Source organism: Homarus americanus, unplaced genomic scaffold (assembly GCF_018991925.1).
Source record: "Homarus americanus isolate GMGI-L3 unplaced genomic scaffold, GMGI_Hamer_2.0 scaffold31037, whole genome shotgun sequence".
NCBI lineage: Eukaryota > Metazoa > Arthropoda > Malacostraca > Decapoda > Nephropidae > Homarus > Homarus americanus.
In genome coordinates, this window is record NW_024722227.1 from 1,853,981 (window position 1) to 1,873,940 (window position 19,960).

General features: G+C 41.8%; 1 protein-coding gene across 1 annotated transcript; it reads right to left on the minus strand.

Annotated features, from left to right (window-relative positions):
* Positions 1–734: 734 nt before the first annotated feature.
* On the minus strand, positions 735–19,739 carry LOC121862488 (glucose dehydrogenase [FAD, quinone]-like). Its single transcript, XM_042360793.1, has 8 exons — positions 19,501–19,739; positions 18,694–18,878; positions 16,646–17,118; positions 13,779–14,177; positions 6,501–6,584; positions 4,569–4,666; positions 2,367–2,543; positions 735–1,104 (listed from the first exon to the last, which is right to left on the minus strand). Exons 1-8 carry the CDS (start codon positions 19,737–19,739, stop codon positions 918–920), a joined length of 1,842 nt encoding a protein of 613 aa, XP_042216727.1. The 3' UTR covers positions 735–917.
* Positions 19,740–19,960: the final 221 nt, after the last annotated feature.

Below are 19,960 nucleotides of genomic sequence, written 5' to 3' on the forward strand. Positions count from 1 at the left end.
GTTTGTAGTCTGCTACCTGGGTGATATGATTAGTGCACGAGTTCAGAAATGGCTGGAGGAAGTTTAGGGTGTTGCTGCCTTTATTGACAAGAGGACCTTTCTCCGCGTGAAAGGAAAGATGTATGCAACTGATGGGAGAAGTGTGTTGTTGTAAGAGTGAAACATAAAAGGTTAAAATGGATAACATACGCAAGCTTGTGAAAGGTGAAATAAGAATGGGGAGGTGGATATGCAATGTGACACTGAAAAAAGGGAGGACCCGTTCAGAGGTAAGAGGGAGGCTGGGTATTGAGAATACCGACAAAGTTTTGCTTAGAGGTAGGCTGAAATGGTTTGAGCATGTGGAGAGAATGGAGGAGGCCAATGGGTCAAGAGATGTATAGGAGACTAAATATGGAGGGGAGGATAACTAGGGGCTAGGCTAAAAATTACACGAGAAGTTATAAGAAATTACCTCAGAGATAATAACTTGATGAAAGAGGCTGCACGAGACCATACAGCATGGAGAGTAGCCATTAGATAATAATCGCACCCAACCCACACAAGCGTGAAAAATGCCCGTAAAAAGTTGATTATAATGAGAACTTATCCTCCGCAGGATCTCAGAGGAAGGAGAGATTAATAAAACCAGATAAGTCAACAACAACTGTATGATGCTGGTAAAATAACTGCAACCTCCTTATTCTTTATATTTTTGAAAAAAAAAACAAATATGAAGATTTTTAACATGGCTAACAGACAGGTAAGGGAGTTGGTTAGCGTTTGGGTATCGAGGTCATGTAGTCAGTCCAAATAGACGAGCACTTTGTAGCGAAGGCTGCTGTCATCCAAGGAACGAGTGACAATTACAGGAGCTTCGATGGAAGATCGTACCCACAACAGCAGGAAGTCCTTTCACTCGGTCACTACCATCAACTTCACAATTCGTCGTTGTTGTTGTTGGCGTTGGTGGTGGGTGGGGTCATGGATGCCTCTGCCCAGTAGCTCCTGATCATGTGGGCACCCTTCTCGGCCACCATAGTGACTGGGGCGTTGGTGTTGCCTGTCGGGATTCTTGGGAAAATGGAAGCATCCACCACACGCAGGCCAGACACACCGTACACCCTGCAAATCACACCATGGTCGTGAGGGAAACCCGCCGGCCTGTGTGCGAGTTGACAGTGGTGGTGGTGTTGTTAGTGATGACAGTGCTGGTGTTAGTGCTGGTGGTGGTGTTAGTGCTGGTGGTGGTGTTAGTGATGGTGGTGGTGTTAGTGCTGGTGGTGGTGTTAGTGCTGGTGGTGGTGTTAGTGATGGTGGTGGTGTTAGTGATGGTGGTGGTGTTAGTGATGACAGTGCTGGCGGTGGTGTTAGTGATGACAGTGCTGGCGGTGGTTAGTGATGACAGTGCTGGTGGTGGTGTAGTGATGACAGTGCTGGTGTTAGTGATGACAGTGCTGGTGGTGGTGTTAGTGATGACAGTGCTGGTGGTGGTAGTGATGACAGTGCTGGTGGTGGTGTTAGTGATGACAGTGATGGTGGTGGTGTTAGTGATGACAGTGATGGTGGTGGTGTTAGTGATGACAGTGATGGTGGTGGTGTTAGTGATGACAGTGCTGGTGGTGGTGTTAGTGATGGTGGTGGTGTGATGACAGTGCTGGTGGTGGTGGTGGTGATGATGCTGGTGGTGGTGTTAGTGATGTGCTGGTGGTGGTGTGTGCTGGTGGTGGTGTTAGTGATGACAGTGCTGGTGGTGGTTTAGTGATGACAGTGCTGGTGGTGGTGTTAGTGATGACAGTGCTGGTGGTGGTGTTAGTGATGACAGTGACAATGATGGTGGTGGTGTTAGTGATGACAATGTGGTGGTGGTGTTAGTGATGACAGTGCTGGTGGTGGTGTTATGACAGTGCTGGTGGTGGTGTTAGTGATGACAGTGCTGGTGGTGGTGTTAGTGATGACAGTGCTGGTGTTGTTAGTGATGACAGTGCTGGTGGTGGTGTTGTTAGTGATGACAGTGCTGGTGGTGGTGTTAGTGATGACAGTGCTGGTGGTGGTGTTATTAGTGATGACAGTGCTGGTGGTGGTGTTATTAGTGATGACAGTGGTGGTGGTGTTAGTGATGGTATGGTTAGTGATAAGTGGTAATAATGGGTGATGGTGTGGTTGTGTTGTTGATGGTGTTATTTATAGTGTCGGGTATGGTATTGATGGTGATGGTCTCTTGTTGATAGGATATTTTTTTACATATATTTTTATTATTTTTGTTAATTATGAACTCATTTGATTTGAAGTGATTTAAGATATTTGAGTGACCTGAAATAGAGGCTGACCCCAAGAGACTAAACGACCTAGGTTAAGGATTAAGGTGAGTAAGGCGAGGTGCAAACCTGAGCTGAGGGTCTACGACTGCTGCGGGATCGGTGGAAGGCCCCATCTTGGCGGTGCCGCAGTAGTGGAAGAGGGTGAAGGTGAGGAAGCGGATGGTGCACTCCCAGTACTCCTCGGTCTCCATGTCCAAGTGTGTACACCCAGGAAGGTGGCGCTTAAACAGTCGAGATCCAAACCTGTTGCCACACACAATCACTAAGTTGACTACTGTACTAGTCAAACACGGTGTGGAAGGGAGGGAGAAGTACAGTATTTGTAAAGACTGACCGCCTATCACTGTTTGACGAGAGAAGACCCAAGTGGGTATACAATACTGGGAGTATACCAGGACCCACTGTGGGGGTACAGTACGTCACCCAAGATGGTTAAGTGATAGGTTATAAATTAGTAAAAATAAATCATCTTTAACATTAAAGAACATTTAAGAATATTATATAAAAGCGAATTAATTTAGTGGAAGTATCTTCGACAAACCAGCCGGCAATTGCCTTCGTCATGTTTCATCGATTGACTTTTGTAGCCGTAGAGGTAGAAGGCAGCTACCAAACAGGGAGGTACTACCGCCTGGGAAGATATTGGAAGCATAATGTGTTGTCTAATGGTAGACCCTGCTGCTATATGGCATCACAAAAATTGTGACCAAGTCCCAGGTTGCTCATCTGACTTTCTGCCTCATTTACACACAATTGTTTCTTACTTTGACAACACAACATACATACAGCGTTTCTCACTATTTTTTTTATAATTTTTGTCTTTATTATTATTATTATTATTATTAGTGTTAGTATTATTGTTAATATTATTTTACTTATTATAAATTTTATTTACTATGAATTATTATTGCATTTTCGCCCCCCAGGTCCCAATGTGGGTCAGTGGCCTGTGCCCGGGTGGGCTAATGTCCGTAAAAAAAAGTTAACCTTGTGTAATACAACATTTGTATAACCCGCATACTCCCTCACCTGCCTGGCATGAAACCCCAGAACACGATGGAAACTATCCAAAATACTCATTATAGTTTATACACATGTGCTAATACTGTACACAGAGATTTAAAACAATTACTCTTGTAGAAATAGTAATGGCAGTAGAGTATGAATAAGTACACAACGTAACAGAACTAAAGATTGATATTCACCTCCCAGTTTGTAAATGAACCTGGATATAACAATCCTCAACAGGAACACCTTTGTCTTGAGGGTAAGTAAACCCTGACCCACAAGATGAAGACTACCCTTTCTCCCTGCAACAACCCTGACCCTTACACAACGGGCAAGGAAGATACTAAGTCAGACGTCATCATTCAGTTTTCATCCACCAGGAGATCTTTTGGGTTTGGTACGAAAATGATCCTACACCCGGGTGAGTCATGAACAGTAGCGTAGCGAGAGATCTTAGATTACAGGGGCACATTTTTCTGCCAGATGGGCTCGACATATACTATTTACCAATTATCGAGGTCATCAAGCATAATAATTCACAGGCAATACAAAGGCTCTATTAAGTGCGAGCAACACACATAATACACCTGTATCAATAGTGTTATAGTAAATACAAATATACTACCATTAAATAAAATAAACCGATTCATCAGGGAAAACATCGACCCTTCCCTCGACATGGCTACGGGGGGAGGGGGAGTTGCCATTAGGTAAATAAGGTAAATATATTGACTAAATCAACCATGTTGTTTAGTTTAAAAAATTAATTAAGTTAACCTACCTTAACACATTAGATCTGGGGAAGAATATTAGATAAGTGAAGGGCCCGGTGTTGTGTGTGCTGGACTTGTGGCCAGCGTTCACCGTATCAACAGATGCATAAACCGAGTAACGAAGGTGTTTTCGTGTGGCAAAGTTTCAAGCACAAACACACACACAGTTACTGTAACACTAAAACCCTTCCCTCTAACGAAGGCTGTACAAAGTTTTAGGTGTAGCCACTTAGTACGTCTTGAAGAACTAATAGTTACACAATACAGTACTATGGGGAGAAGCAGAGCGCCACGTGATACATACAACATAATAGCAACAAGTCTCAGTCAGACAGAATGTACAGTACAACACACAGACAACATATTATTCTCAATTTTACTGAATCATTAATGGAATTCGGTTGGTCGTAGACAATCAACTTGGGGTAGAGTCCAACCAGCACACTGGAGGCAACACAGGTAGTAAAGGTGAGCTAAGCAGATTTACCTGGTGAAGGCCGGAGCGATTCCCAATCGGCGGACGAACTTGAGCCCCTCAAGCAGCACCTGCATGTCCTCCTCCTCCTCCAGGTAGTTGGTCACGATCTGCCAACACCATACCCACTTGATGCTTCCATATTTAGAATATTTTGATAATACAGTATTATTGATCTTCTACTGATCCATACACCCCCATCACTTCACATAAGTTATACTACAGGAAGTACTAAGAATATTCAATTTAGATTAAAACTCCGGTCACCGTGATACTGTCGATGTGACGAACCGCTCAAGTGCTGTCCTACCCGAGACACTACTTAGAATAACATTCCCGTTAAGTTTCAGAATTCAGTTTAAAACGAAGGAGTTACTGTACTTTCAAAACTCACTGACAGACTTATAAACGAGGTCAATTATACAGCCTCGTCAGAGAAGTTAACCTTGGATAACCTAACATACTGGACTGACATCTTGGGTCCTCACGGTTACATTCAGTGTTGTTGGGTATCCAAGGCAAAAGGTGAACGGGAAGAGTTTTACAGTACGGTAGTTCGGTAGTTCATCAAGACCATCGACATGGTCACCAAAATCAAGATGTCAAAACTGCAATATCGAGTTAGGCCGATTAGTACTTCACGTCCATATTTCCGGTACTATGGCCTTCATCTTCTAAATTCCCAGGGAAATCAGGTGAACAGTTTTTAAGTTATAGCCCTTCACGCCTCCTCTCCCTACTACAACTACTAAAACTATTACTACAATAATACAGGTGAAGAGTTCTCTTTAGACCCCATCTCAGAACTTAAAGCAGGATAAACCAGGAAAACATGTTTGCTAATGCAAGGGTCATGCCTGCATATCTTCCCTTCTTTTTATCATTTTAGCGGATTTTTTTTATTATTATATTCCATGAGACGAGGATCTATGACTTGAGATTACATGGTATGAGGTGTGAAGCAGATAGGTGCGAATTGTGTTTCTACACAAATAAAAGAATGTAAAAAACTATTTGGTGTACAAAATAAAAGACTCGAGTATTTGCAAGTTATATAGTTTGTGGACAAAAACTTCTTGTCGATTGATCGACTTATATACAGTAAAGCCGGCGGTGTAACAGACCGTCTTATGACGCCGTATTCACGTAAAATTAGGTTTTATTTCAAGATAATGTAACAAAACTAATAAAATTTATAAAGTTGTAACTATACTTAAAAGATTACAGAAATAACTTATATATTCCGGAAGAGGCCAGCCTCCTCCAGGCAGTAGCTGGAATCTTTATGTAACACAACAAGTCTGCACTTACTTTCTCCTTGTAATCGCTCTGAAAGTTTTTAGCAGTTCCTTGTCAAGTACAGTCGCGAACAAAAGACTTGCCGCCTCTTTTGCTGTTTAACGAGCCCCAAGATTCAGAGTCGTGAACCCGAAGCATTTATGGAGAGAATAATTCAACAGTATCTACTGCTTCGGGTTCACGAGGTTCATGGAGTCGCAAAAGAGGAGACAGGACTTTTTGTTTGTAACTGTACACATGGCTAAGTAAACGATTAGCTACGTCATTTTGCATACCATTTCTGTCAATCATGATTCTGGTCACACAGGATTAGGAAGAATTTAAATCCCACACATTGGTAGATTTTTGTACTGTCGCCTTTTACTGTGTAGCTTATATGGTCACTACCCATGCACAAACTTCATATATAATTCTCTGGCCGAGTGCAAAAAGGGCTAATATAAAAAAAAATGCCAATTTAGACTTTGGCCCATGAAACTTGGGTTACTTGGACAAAAGTTTAAATTGGCATTTTTTGACACCGGCTCTTTTTGCACTCGGCCAGAGAATTCCTTCCTGATGTGTGCAGCTTTCGAATCTATCAAAAACTCCTCCAAATGTGCACCATGTCAGCATTTGTCGTCTAGTTTTACACATTCAGCTCACTTGTGACATCTGATATTTAAAGTCAGGCCAAACATACAAGTAATGGCGTCCAGTTTCATCTAAGGAGTTATCGTCAGAAGACCGCTGTCAAGCCATAACGAAACTTTATTAATGCATATGGTCAATATAAACACAGCAACTGTTAAACTTAAGAATAAACTCATCTTCAGATCATTGACTGTTGAACTAATTTATTGATTTATTCATTCTAAGGCAAAAACTTATTCAATACGACCGCGTGTTTATCTGCAGTCTGTTCCGTTACCCATTGACGTTGGTCCGGGAATAACCACAAACATTAATCGAGAGAGATAATAGTTTCTGATGCTGCTGTTTTAACATCTCTTAACAGAATTAATAAAAATGAACATGGGGAACTGATCTTCAGATTACTTTTCATAATCAAACCGACTCCAAATATATACAGTAAGCTCTCGCGCTCTGGTAGCTTGGGGAGAACCGTAACTGAGTCAGCTGGGGAGGAGGCTTGTTCCCCCCTGATCCTCAGAAGCCAAAGTTGTTGTTGAGTGAAGGTCAGCAAAAGATGTGAGGTTGCACAGGACACACACATTGTACTTCATTCGTCAACCTTAAGTATTGTGCGGGAGACAATTCGTGGCAGGTGCACACAACACTCGTGGCAGGTGCACTATAATACATGACAATAATATATTCACTAGTATACTACGTAAAGCACAGGAACAAAATATACCATACAGAAAAATTTGGTCAAATAAGAATGAACCAAGGTGGATGACCTAAAACCTTAAACATGACATAAGAATAAAAAAGGAATTTATAAGAAATTAAAGGGAGGGGAGGAGCAGCTCAGAAATAGGTATAATGAACTACCTAGGAATGTTAAGAAAATTGTAAGGAAGGCAAAGAGGGACTACGAAATCACGATAAGAGAATCCAAGACGAATCCCAAGGGATTTTTCCAGGTATATAAGACAAAGGTCAAGGACAAAGTGGGGCCTTTAAAGTCAGAGAGAGGAGAAGTGATCGATGATAGTGAGAAAATAAGCAAAGCATTAAACAGCTACTTCTTATCAGTTTTCACAGAAGAAATTCATGAGGAAATGCCAGAGATGGAACTGATATTTAGGGGAAATGAAGAAGAGAAATTAAAGAATATCACTATCAGAAAAGAGGATGGTCTTAAAAGGATAAATAAATTAAAGACAAAATCCCCAGGGCCGGATGAATTTTTCCTTCGAGTTTTGAAAGAGTAGCGGACCCCTCGTAAATTTATTTACAAAATCATTAGACACAGGAGTTGTGCCAGACTTTTGGAAACAGGCAAATGTAGTACCCATATTCAAAAAGGGAGACAGAGCATCAGCGTCAAATTACCAGCCGATTAGTTTGACATCAGTAGAGGGGAAATTTCTTGAATCAATTATAGCAAATAACATCCGATTGCATTTAGAGAAAAAACAATCTACGACTCTCAACATGGATTTACAAAGGGAAAATCTTGTCTAACAAATCTGCTGACGTTTTTTAGGAAACTCTTCGAGGTAGTAGATAATGACGAAAATTACGGTCATTTACTTAGAATTTAGCAAAGCGTTTAACAGAGTACCGCATCAGAGGCTTCTGAGAAAAGATAAGGCTCATGGTATTGAGTGGAAAGTTTTAAATTGGATAAAATCATGGCTCACCAATAGAACACAGAGGGTCAGCGTAGATGGTGTTAAATCTGAGTGGGGCTGTGTAACCAGTGGGGTTCCCCAGGGGTCAGTACTGGACCCACTTTTGTTCAAAATCTACATAAACGATCTAGATACTGGGATCAGCAGTGACATAAGCAAGTTCGCGGATTACACCAAAATACGGCGGCAGATTAATTCAGGGCAGGATGCAAATGCACTACAGGAGGATTTAAATAAACTGCAGGGGTGGTCAGAAAAATGGCAAATGATATTCAACACCAGCAAGTGCAGCGTACTTAATATTACAAGAACAAATACTGTCAATGTATACAGCCTTAACAACATCAACCTAGAGAAGTCAACTTGTGAAAGAGACTTAGGGGTACTTGTAAGCCCGGACCTACGGCCTAAAAAACAGTGCGTTAATGTTCGAAATAAGGCAAACAGAGTATTAGGTTTTATATCTAGAAGTGTAAGTAATAAGAGTGCAGAGGTCTTATTGCAACTATATCTTGCGCAAGTTAGGTCGCACCTCGATTATGCGGTTCAATTCTGGTGCCCTTATTATAGAATGGATAATCAATTCACTGGAGTCGGTGCAGGGAAGAATGACAAAATGATTCCGGGACTTAGAAACCTTCCATATCAAGATAGGTTAAAGAAACTAAATTTGCATTCCCTACAAAGACGAAGAGTGCGAGGAGATATGATAGAAGTATTTAAGTGGGTGAAAGGAATCAATAAATGAGATATAGATAGTTTTTTTTTTAAATATCAGGGCAGGATAGGACTCGTAGCAACGGATTTAAGTTGGGTAAGTTTAGGTTTTGGAGGGAGATAGAAAGAAACTTGTTCACAAATAGGGTGGTAGACGAGAAGAACAAGCTTAGCAACTTTGTAGTTAGTGCTGGAACGCTGGAAAGGAGGCTAGATAGATTCATGGATGATAGAGAGTGGTAGTAACTTGCGACAGGAGCTGCCATGCACAGGCCAACCGGCCTATTGCAGACTCCTTATTTTCTTACGTTCTTGTGACAACACTCATGGCGGGTGTACACAACACTCGTGGCGGGTGTACACAACACCCGTGGCGGGTGTACACAACACCCGTGGCGGGTGTACACAACATCCGTGGCGGATGTACACAGAGCCAAGAATACACGAGAGAGGAGAGTACTAGCCTAGTGTAACGACCCTAAGCCGTCATAATTGCAAATAAATTGCCTAGATTACGAACCACCATTTAAATAGTTAATCATCTGTAGTAATTAATTTATCACTTATTTGATAAAAGTTCCACAAAAAGGAAGAGTTGGCATCATTAGGTAGGATGACTCATGAAGGCGGGAAACGGCACTTTCAGCCTCACCTGTGTGTGTGTGTGTGTGTGGAATTGTGAACACACTAAAACTAAAACATTCCTTACGTTACGTATCAATTTGGTATTGCATACAGTTTAATTCGTAAATATTATAAAGTCACAAAGTTTCTGTAGAGATAATTTGACCCATGGACATATTGATGTAACCTGACCCAGTTCGCTGTTCACTGAGGAGCCAGATGTTCTTGCTGACTCACCTTCATGTTACACCTCAGCCAGTGATGAAACAGTCTTAAGGAGATTATTCGAAATAACTTTTATGGAAAAAATAAACTCGCTCAAGTAATTTAATCTCCTACATATGAACTATTGATGCCAACAGATATAAAAACATGGACTCGGTCAGGTGACATTCAGCGGTGTGTTGAATCATTCATGCCACGTGTTACTGGTACCCTGCTGCCTGTGTCACCATACCACGTGTTACTGGTACCCTGTCACCATACCCCGTGTTACTGGTACCCTGCTGCCTGTGTCACCATACCCCGTGTTACTGGTACCCTGCTGTCTGTATCACCATACCCCGTGTTACTGGTACCCTGCTGTCTGTATCACCATACCCCGTGTTACTGGTACCCTGCTGTCTATCACCATACCCCGTGTTACTGGTACCCTGCTGCCTGTGTCACCATACCCCGTGTTACTGGTACCCTGCTGCCTGTATCACCATACCCCGTGTTACTGGTACCCTGCTGCCTGTATCACCATACCCGTGTTACTGGTACCCTGCTGTCTGTATCACCATACCCCGTGTTACTGGTACCCTGCTGTCTGTATCACCATACCCCTGTACCCTGCACACATACCCCGTGTTACTGGTACCCTGCTGTCTGTATCACCATACCCCGTGTTACTTGGTACCCTGCTGTCTGTATCACCCATACCCCGTGTTGCTGGTACCCTGCTGCCTGTATCACCATACCCCGTGTTACTGGTACCCTGCTGTCTGTATCACCATACCCCCGTGTTACTGGTGTACCCTGTGTTACTGCCTGCTGTCTGTATCACCATACCCCGTGTTACTGGTACCCTGCTGTGTATCACCATACCCCGTGTTACTGGTACCCTGCTGTCTGTATCACCATACCCCGTGTTACTGGTACCCTGCTGTCTGTATCACCATACCCCGTGTTACTGGTACCCTGCTGTCTGTATCACCATGCCCCGTGTTACTGGTACCCTGCTGCCTGTGTCACCATACAAGTCTATCACAGGTGGATGATCGTTAAACACACACACTCTAGGCTAGAAACAAAAGCACTATTAACAGACTTCCATACTCCTGTACCACTGAACTCCGAAAACATTATAATCTCTTGACTATACTGAATTACGTTTTCCATACTAACAAGGTATTTTAAAGGTAACGACGTACTGTGTAGTTTGTCCCAGTACAGATACTTAAACAAGCCCATAATACTACTGATGTCAACGGCCAGTTAACCGAGTGAACTTCAAATATGACTTTCTCACTATTACTGTAACACTCACGGATTATGTACACTAGCCCCCTTATGTCACCTAAGATCAACCCCATTTTATTTCACCTTAAGATTAGCCCCCTTGTTTATGTCGCCTGATTAGCCCCCTTGTTTATGTCGCCTGATTAGCCACCTTATTTATGTCGCCAAAGATTAGCCCTTGTTTTTGTCGCCTGAGATTAGCCCTTTGTTTATGTCGCCTAAGATTAGCCCCCTTGTTTATGTCGCCTAAGATTAGCCCCTTGTTTATGTCGCCTAAGATTAGCCCCTTGTTTATGTCGCCTAAGATTAGCCCTTTGTTTATGTCGCCTAAGATTAGCCCCTTGTTTATGCCGCCTAAGATTAGCCCTTGTTTATGTCACAAAGATTAGCCACCCTGTTTATGTCGCCTAAAGATTAGCCCCCTTGTTTATGTCGCCTAAGATTAGCCCCTTGTTTATGTCGCCTAAGATTAGCCCTTTGTTTATGTCGCCTAAGATTAGCCCCTTGTTTATGCCGCCTAAGATTAGCCCTTGTTTATGTCACAAAGATTAGCCACCCTGTTTATGTCGCCTAAGATTAACCCCCGTTTATTTCACCTTAAGATTAGCTAACATAACATAACAGCATAACATAGCATAGCATAACATAACATAACCCCCCCCCCCCAAATGGCGTTCGGGTGTTTAGCCTAGTCATGGAGTGATAAATTATCTCAACAAGAACATGAACACTGAAGTAGGTAGGCTGTATGTTATCCACAAATCTACAAATAATTACAATGTAAAATAAATAGAAATGATCAAAACACTTAAATTTCGACTCCATCAAACATGGCGTGTCATAACAACTTGAGGCCAGCCGTAACCTACAGAAAGTGGTTGGGTATCACACTGCATCACATAGCCCACGAAAAACTCTTAAACCACGAGAGAAAAGATCAACAACACCTTGTCTTAATTATCCAGGCCCCTGGGGTAAGGCGGAGGGTGAGGGTGAACGAATATGAAGGGAACCTCTTAGTTTCTTTCATTGTCCTTTGTGTTGTAATTATAAAACTTGGTGAACATAAAGCAAGTCTCCCGGTAATACCAACAGTACGTAGTAACACGTTCACTGGCTGCACTCGTAATAAGTACATGGGTCGCTTTTATTTGGGTTCACCAGCTGCATGTGGCCAAATATTTAGACAGGTACCTTCTGCCCTGCTTAATATAGATCCCCAGCCAACCCTAGAGAAGGTCACCATCACATATGCCAACAACTTACTTTCACCGGAACTGTGACCGAGAGATGCACTAAAGGGAAAGGCACTTGAAGAACGAGTTTCATAACGTTTTACCAACACAATCACTGCACCATCATGTATAAACCCTAACATTTTTCCAAGTTCTTTTTAAATAAAGTTTTGTCTAAATTCTAACAAGTGAAAATTATTTTTTTAATTTATGAATACAAAAACTTTTCACCAAACAGGTATTTCAATAAACTACTTAATTAATGTTCTACACTAAGGAATTACGCATTGCATCACCAGAGAACAATAACGGTGTGAACTGACAAAAAAAATAGTTATACAATATAAACGGGACTAACAAAACTGTCGACTTGTCCTTCACAAGCTGCCTCCGGTCTGAGTGAGAGCGTCACTACATGACAACAGAAAGTTAAGTTGTGCCCTCACATTCACCATGACAAAGAGATGGATCTGCATCTTGGTGTAAACACTTGTTCAAAGTAATACCAAGAAGCTTGGCTCTGCAGACATTCCTAATCCACCCAGTTGTAAATAGGTACCTAACTTTATAAATGGCGAAGTGAAGACGGTCGAGTGCAGTACTGACACATCTATAACGCTTACTGTACTTGTTTTTCAGTGTGCTGGAACCACAGTCCCAAACTGGCCGTCAGGTCTATGAAACTCGCTTTCCTATTATATTCACCAATTACAATCTACCCTGTATGTACAATTTGTGGAATAAATTCGCTAGTAAAAATATAATTATTTCCATCACATTGCAGTATTATGATTACGTGGTGGATATTTTGCCGTGACCGACTAAGTTCCTTCTAACGCTATTTTACCGCGAGTGGTTCAGACTGGCCAAGTACTATACTTTCTGTTTATGAGGATGGGAGGGTCAGCCCCCATCGGCTAGGAAGTCAGGTAAAGTTAGTTAGGTAGGTTTCTTTAAGTGGTTAGGTCAGATTCTATTAGGCTCTAGTAAATTTCGCCTATCTTAGAATAAGTTTCCATACATAACAGAAATATGGTTAGGTATATTTATAGCTACACAACGATCGACTTACGGTGAAATAAATGCCAAATGCCGCCAGTCACGGTCAAATATATAGTTCTCGTGCTGTTCGCCGGTAATGGACGATTAGCCAATCAGAGCGCACTCGAGGTAAAATCGCGTTAGTGGGAGCTTAGCCGGTCGCAGCAAAATATCCAGTCATTATGAAAACAATACTCACATCCCTGCTCACAGTACTACTCACTACTGTACTGACCTACTGCAACTTAAACATTACTGTGATAATAAAGTTAATCATTGCACACAGTAAAGAAAATAGAAAAAAAAAGAACATAGCTGGTGTATGAACATTGAACAATATGACAAGGACGATGGACATTGCGAGACCAACGTGGGGGTCACTACCAACGGGCATATCTCAATAGCCACCGTCCTTGGTGTTCTATTGTTTCACACATACCGTATGGCTAGATACTTTCTTTTACCGTGTGTACAATATGTGTAATAAATTAAGTCCTTACCTTGGGGTGATCATAGGGGTTTATGGTGTGGAGCTGGATGTAGCCGCGACTCTTGGGTCTGGCAAGCTTAGCCAGAATGGAGAAGTGGTCGGTGTCACCCAAAAAGGCGTAGTAGTGAGACCAGTAGACGGACTGCAGGCCCAATGCCACGAGCAGGTGAGAGCCCCTGTCAGACCCGTGAGACCCCGCTACGAATTGCAGCTGCACGTCAGGCCAGTCAGCGGACATGTTGGCGAACTTGGTGTTGATGAAGGCGATGCCCTCCACGCCCCCCAGGGTGGTGAGTGGGCCACTACCACTAAATAAGTACTTGAAGATTGCCGGCAAGTTCTGCAGGCGGCCAGTAAGCAGAGACACGGGCTTCTTGATAATAAATATCACCCCCGCGGCCACATGGTCCTATAAACACATACACAGAGCACGTCAAGTGGGGTTTTTCATTTGGTTTATATAAAAACATAAAGTTCTTCATTTCCTCGAGAAAACCATAACTTTTTGTAGGAGCTGTAGTTTTCGTATTTTTAATAAGCGGCCTTCTTACGCCCTGCTGAACACCAGGTCCACCACAACTTCCCGTCAACGCGGCACGCCATTACGATTGTTTACATAAACGTTTCGAGCGATCATTAATTTTCATGCACACGAACGTTACCAGCGATTGCTACATTATATGAATTATACAATTTAAGATGAACCAACCTAACTTACTTAACAGTGAAGTAATATCTTAGGTTAGATTAGTTATGTTAGTTCATTTGTCCAGGAATTTGATTATGTTGTACAGTCACGGTCAAAAGTCATGTCGCCTCGTGCTGCTCCACGAACCCCGAAATGAACAGTAGATAATGATGCATTATTCTGTCCATAAAAGCTTCGGATTCATGAGTATGAATCTCGGGGAACGTGGAGCAGCAGAAGAGGCGACAGGACTTTTTACAGTCACTGTACATAGAATATTATGAATGGTCGCTGGAGGCGTTCTTGTATATGAAACGTTCTCTGGATAAATTCGTATCTAACAGTTCATGCGAAAAATGGCGTCGGCGGTATGTCGTGGGTGGACGTATTATACAATAGTGTTCGAGACAAAACGACAGCAAAATAAAAGTACGAAAACTACAGTTCCTGCAAGTAAGTTGCGGTTGGGGTAAATATTCCGTTGTGACCAATCACGGAAATTAATTTAAAAAATAAATTATATTGATTTTCACGGTTTCATATGAATAGAGCCTTTATTTCCAGCGGAAAGGAGAACTTCTGGAGATGTGACACCCCCCCCCCCCTAATTACCAAGTAAAAACACGCAATAACGGCTGTCAAATATCGGTATACATGCCTAATTTAAGCTAACCAGAAAAAAAACAGGACCTAACCTGACCTTGGGACATGTATACCGTGCAAAAGAAGTAATCTCCTTTCCTCGGGAGTGTCTTGTATTTTACTGCAATACCAGGCTTGATGATCTTGACGATAAACAGTCTGAATTACACCTTGGACACATTACTGAACCATGGAGAACACCACTAGACCTAAAGATGTCAAAAGTTGTGCTTTCTTTCTCAAATACTCGTTGAATTACACGCCAGTCTTCCAAAGAACAACCTTCACAGGCAGAAGCCAACTTGACCTTGTCACCAATTCAAATTCACGTGACATCGACCCTTGCGCTAATTAGCCGATTAAGAATTAGGAGCATGTGCAAGAGTATCACGTGCCCGAACATGTACTCTGTCAGTGAAAATAAAGCGAAAACTAAATATACAGGGTATATCACATGAATGGGGTCACTAAGGAATATTAACCGCGGTTTTCTCGAAGCAATGAAATGTCCTACAATATGTTATGCCGAGATATAATTTGGATTTTAATGTTAGTAAACTAGGTGTTTTGATTATTTTCTGTCCCAAGCAGCAGTTATTTTGGCATGTTTAGGGAGATTTTCTTATATATATATATATCGATGCATTACTTATGTAATAATATCCTAGAAAGTATTGCATCATTTTTCTTATTCTTATGATTTACTTATATATATATATATATATATATATATATATATATATATATATATATATATATATATATATATATATATATATATATATATATGCAAGTAATTCGCTGTAGGTGCGCGTGATCCAGGTATATGCTGCTGATAACCACAAGGAAAGAAGAAAACACGAAGTTCCCAAGCGCTTTCGTGTAATTCACATCTTCAGGGGTGAGTACAGACTAGGGAGAAGTACATAACAAGGTACTGTATATATATACAGAGGAGGGTCATTACCTAATACCTGACCATTGTGGACTTGATCTCGCCCTCTGTATATATATACCTTGTTATGTACTTCTCCCTGTACATATGAGTTTTTTTTTTTCTTGGACGTAGATCCAAAGTTTTGGTGCCCTCAGCTATATTTACAATCATAAATGTGGCTTAGATCCTACAAAAGGTTGGGGACCACTGCTCTAAGGTGTCGTGGTACCCGTGAGGGGCAGCACTGTATAGGTGTAATCGTTTGTCTTCTCAGTCACTACCTTACAGTGCACAAGGCCTCCCTGCTGAAAGTAATGTTTGTCCACCAGAATTTCAATGTTGAATAGCGTACGTTAGTACACATATGTGGAATCTTCTGATATGGAATATGATCAAATTATTCATTATATGAAGCTACATAACGATTTTATTTTTATCCAAGAAAACTTCATCGGTTATTTTATTGAAAACGGCAATTTGTTCAAATGAACAAAGAGATAGCATAGATTGCCCTCACTTTTCGCGGTAAGACATTAAAATATGGACAGCAGTGAATACTCTGCGAAAATGAAGTTTTTAACAAGGAGAGACGTAGGTAGACATTTCTTACCTGAAGGTTGTATCCCACAGACAGGTTTGCTATGACGGGGATGCGATGGTGCTCCAGGTGGTGGGCGGGACCAATACCTGACAGCATCAGCAACTGCGGGGTGTTGATGGCGCCAGCTGACACCAGCACTTCTCGCCTCACCTTCACCACCTGTCCCTTTTGGTCGGCACGGTCGTACGTTACGCCATGAGCGCGTTTAGTAAGGGGGTCGATGAGGATTTGGGTGACGAAGGCCTCGAGTGCTACATGGAGGTTGTTGCGGAGGCTGGCGGGCCGCAGGAAAGCCTTGGCATTAGAGCATCGTGAGCCGCGTCTGAGGAAGCCGTGTGGCACCATAAAGCCCGATTGGCGGGCAGTGTTGACATCTCGCGATTCGTAGCCCAGCTGCTGCCCCGCCTCCACGAAGGCCGCGGCAAGTGGGGTGTTCCAGGGAGTATGACCCACCGTCAGGAAACCTCCACTCCCGTGGTACTCTGCCTCAAGTACATGTTAAACTTAATATCATATTCCTCGTAATATATATATATATATATATATATATATATATATATATATATATATATATATATATATATATATATATATATATATATATATATATATATATATATATTTCATCAGCCCAATAAAGCACGCGGACTTCTACATATAATCACCAACCTCATCCCGTGCTTTATTGGGCTTATGAAATATATATGGAACCTCGTGTTTCGAAGCCGGATTTGGTAAAACGCTACTCTCTGATCACTTAAGTGGCACGGGCAATTCCCTTAGAGGTTCACGGCGCCATAAGCTCGATGAACAGGCCTTGTTTGAAATCTAACAAAGTTTAGGATTACTTTTAGTGTCCTATTGGTGTAAGAGGTAACGTTCCCCAGTCACACACAAAAGATCGTGGGTTCGAGTCCTGGTGGGGTGATCTAGGTATATGCTGATAACCACAAGGAAAGAAGAAAACACGAAGTTCCCAAGCGCTTTCGTGTAATTCACATCTTCAGGGGTGAGTACAGACTGTACTCACCCCTGAAGATGTGAATTACACGAAAGCGCTTGGGAACTTCGTATTTTCTTCTTTCCTTGTGGTTATCAGCACATATATATATATATATATATATATATATATATATATATATATATATATATATATTCAAATAAATCACTGGGTGCGCATGATCCATGTATATGCACATAGGAAACATGAAGTTCCCAAATATTTTGACTACCTTATCGCAATGAATTTGTCCCGTAGCTCAATCCCTTAAATTACTAAACAATAATGTTTTTAAGTATGACTTAACTATTGCTAATATATTAATTAAGAACAGCCCAACCTTGAATGCAAATGGAAGTGTTTACTGTATTTCATGTAGCAATTGTAATGGAAATTATGTAGGTCAGACTGGGAAAGCATTGCAACAAAATAAAACAGCACAAGTGTAATATTAGAACAGCATCTGAAATCAGTGCACTGTTCGTTCATATAAGGAACAATAATCATCCCATGGATCGGGAAAACAGTATAGAAGCGTTTAAATCAACATGTGTCACAGAAAGACTTCTGGTTGAAGCAAGTCTGATTAGGGAAATGAATTCTATAAACCTTAGTGATGGTCATTACAAAACTGATGTTGCATAAATTTATTTCTCAGTGGCCCAATTAGAGCTGGAAAAATTAATGTTTTTTTTTTATTGGGCACCCCCCTACATCCTGTGCAAGGTGAAGCGCAGAAGCGCTTACAGCGCCCATCTGGGAAGCATGCTAAGTTCATGCTTGCCTTTATGTCTCGTGAGTTAAGGGCGTAGAAGCCTAAGGGTCATAGGTTTTTTTTTGTCAAGGGCGTAGAAGCTGAAGAGTCATAGGTTTTTGTCAGTAAGTTATTGGAAGCTCCAACAACTTTCCCTGAATACGAATTCGCAACTTTTCGATTTACAACAGGTACCTACTTTACTGCTAGGTGAACAGGGACCAAGGGAAACTAGGAAGTGTGTCCAAACAACTTTCCACCGGCATTAATGCTAGTACAAAACAAAGAGAGAGGGAGACTCACCAGGGTCAGCCGCTGGGTCAGTGTTGTCCTCAGAGAGCTTGAAGAAGGGCAAGAGATGATGGTAAGCCCAGCCAGGGTTACCAAGAGCCTCCCACTGGTCGTAGTCGTGCTTGTTGCCCCTCGCGTACAACATGTAGTTGATAGCGCTGCTCCCACCCAACACACGCCCCCGAGGCAGGTTACATCTACAATAATCAATCAATCGTGCAATCGAAGCTCAGATACCTAGCTTAGAATATCCTAACTTTCTCTTAACCTAACCTTTTCATTTTAGGTATTATCATCGTTTTGGTCATCCAGCGAATTTGGGGATTTTAAGTTTTGGAATCGGTAGTTTAGACAATTCTAAGATACCTTTCTTCGACAGCCAGTCAGAATTGGGACTTACGAGTGCTGATTGATGCACGAATATATTATGTCACCGGCACTCACGCTAATTGGCGAGCATGACTATATCACATCAACGCGCTGATTGGCTGAATATTATAAAAGTTAAAATAACTAACCATAAATTTCCGACGGAAGAGTTTTAGATTCTTTTTCTTTCTATTTCTCCCTATATATTGTTGGTAATTTTATTTATTAAAGTACTCGATTTAATTCCCTGCGGAAATGCTATAAAAGAAGCGTCTTAGAATTGTCTAAACTACGGATTCCCAAACTAAACATCTTAAAATTCGCTGGATGACCGAAACGATAATTTTACCCCATTGTAATCCAACCTAACCTTCTTAACCTAACCTTCTTAACCTATCCTCCTCTATATTAACCTAACCTATCCTGCTCTATATTAACCAGGGTACTGACCTAGTGTCATACATCCCCTGGCAGGTAGTGGTGGAGCGCTCAGCCTTGTACTGCCAGTCCATGGGAGAGAGCTGAAGGTTGGCCGCCAGTCCCGGTACCTCCGACATAGGCGTCTCCTGGCCGCCAGCCTCCAATAGCAGCACCATTACCTCTGAGTCTTCACTGAGTCGAGCTGCCAAAACGCTGCCTGCCGAGCCTCCGCCTACCACCACATAGTCGTACTCCTGTAATACCCACATAACCACACTGCAATCCCATACTACCACCACATAGTCCTGTTGTACTGCGCACATCATTGTCATTCCTAAAAACCCCATTTAATTCATATTACGCTATATAACATTCAAATGCACCGCGCTTGTAGAACCTCAGAAAACGGGAAACATTGATAAAGGATAACTCACCTACTCAATGTTACCAGACCATGTGTTGTATTGTACCCAGGTACAGTTATATCATA

Excerpts from the sequence above, each read along its gene's own strand:
- LOC121862488 (XM_042360793.1), bottom strand. The coding sequence starts at position 19,739 with ATGTGGGTATTACAGGAGTACGACTATGTGGTGGTAGGCGGAGGCTCG. Across the intron at positions 18,879-19,500 it reads CAGGGGATGTATGACACTAG|ATGTAACCTGCCTCGGGGGC; the intron begins GTCAGTACCCTG and ends TGATTATTGTAG. Across the intron at positions 2,544-4,568 it reads ATCGCTCCGGCCTTCACCAG|GTTTGGATCTCGACTGTTTA; the intron begins GTAAATCTGCTT and ends GTGTGGCAACAG.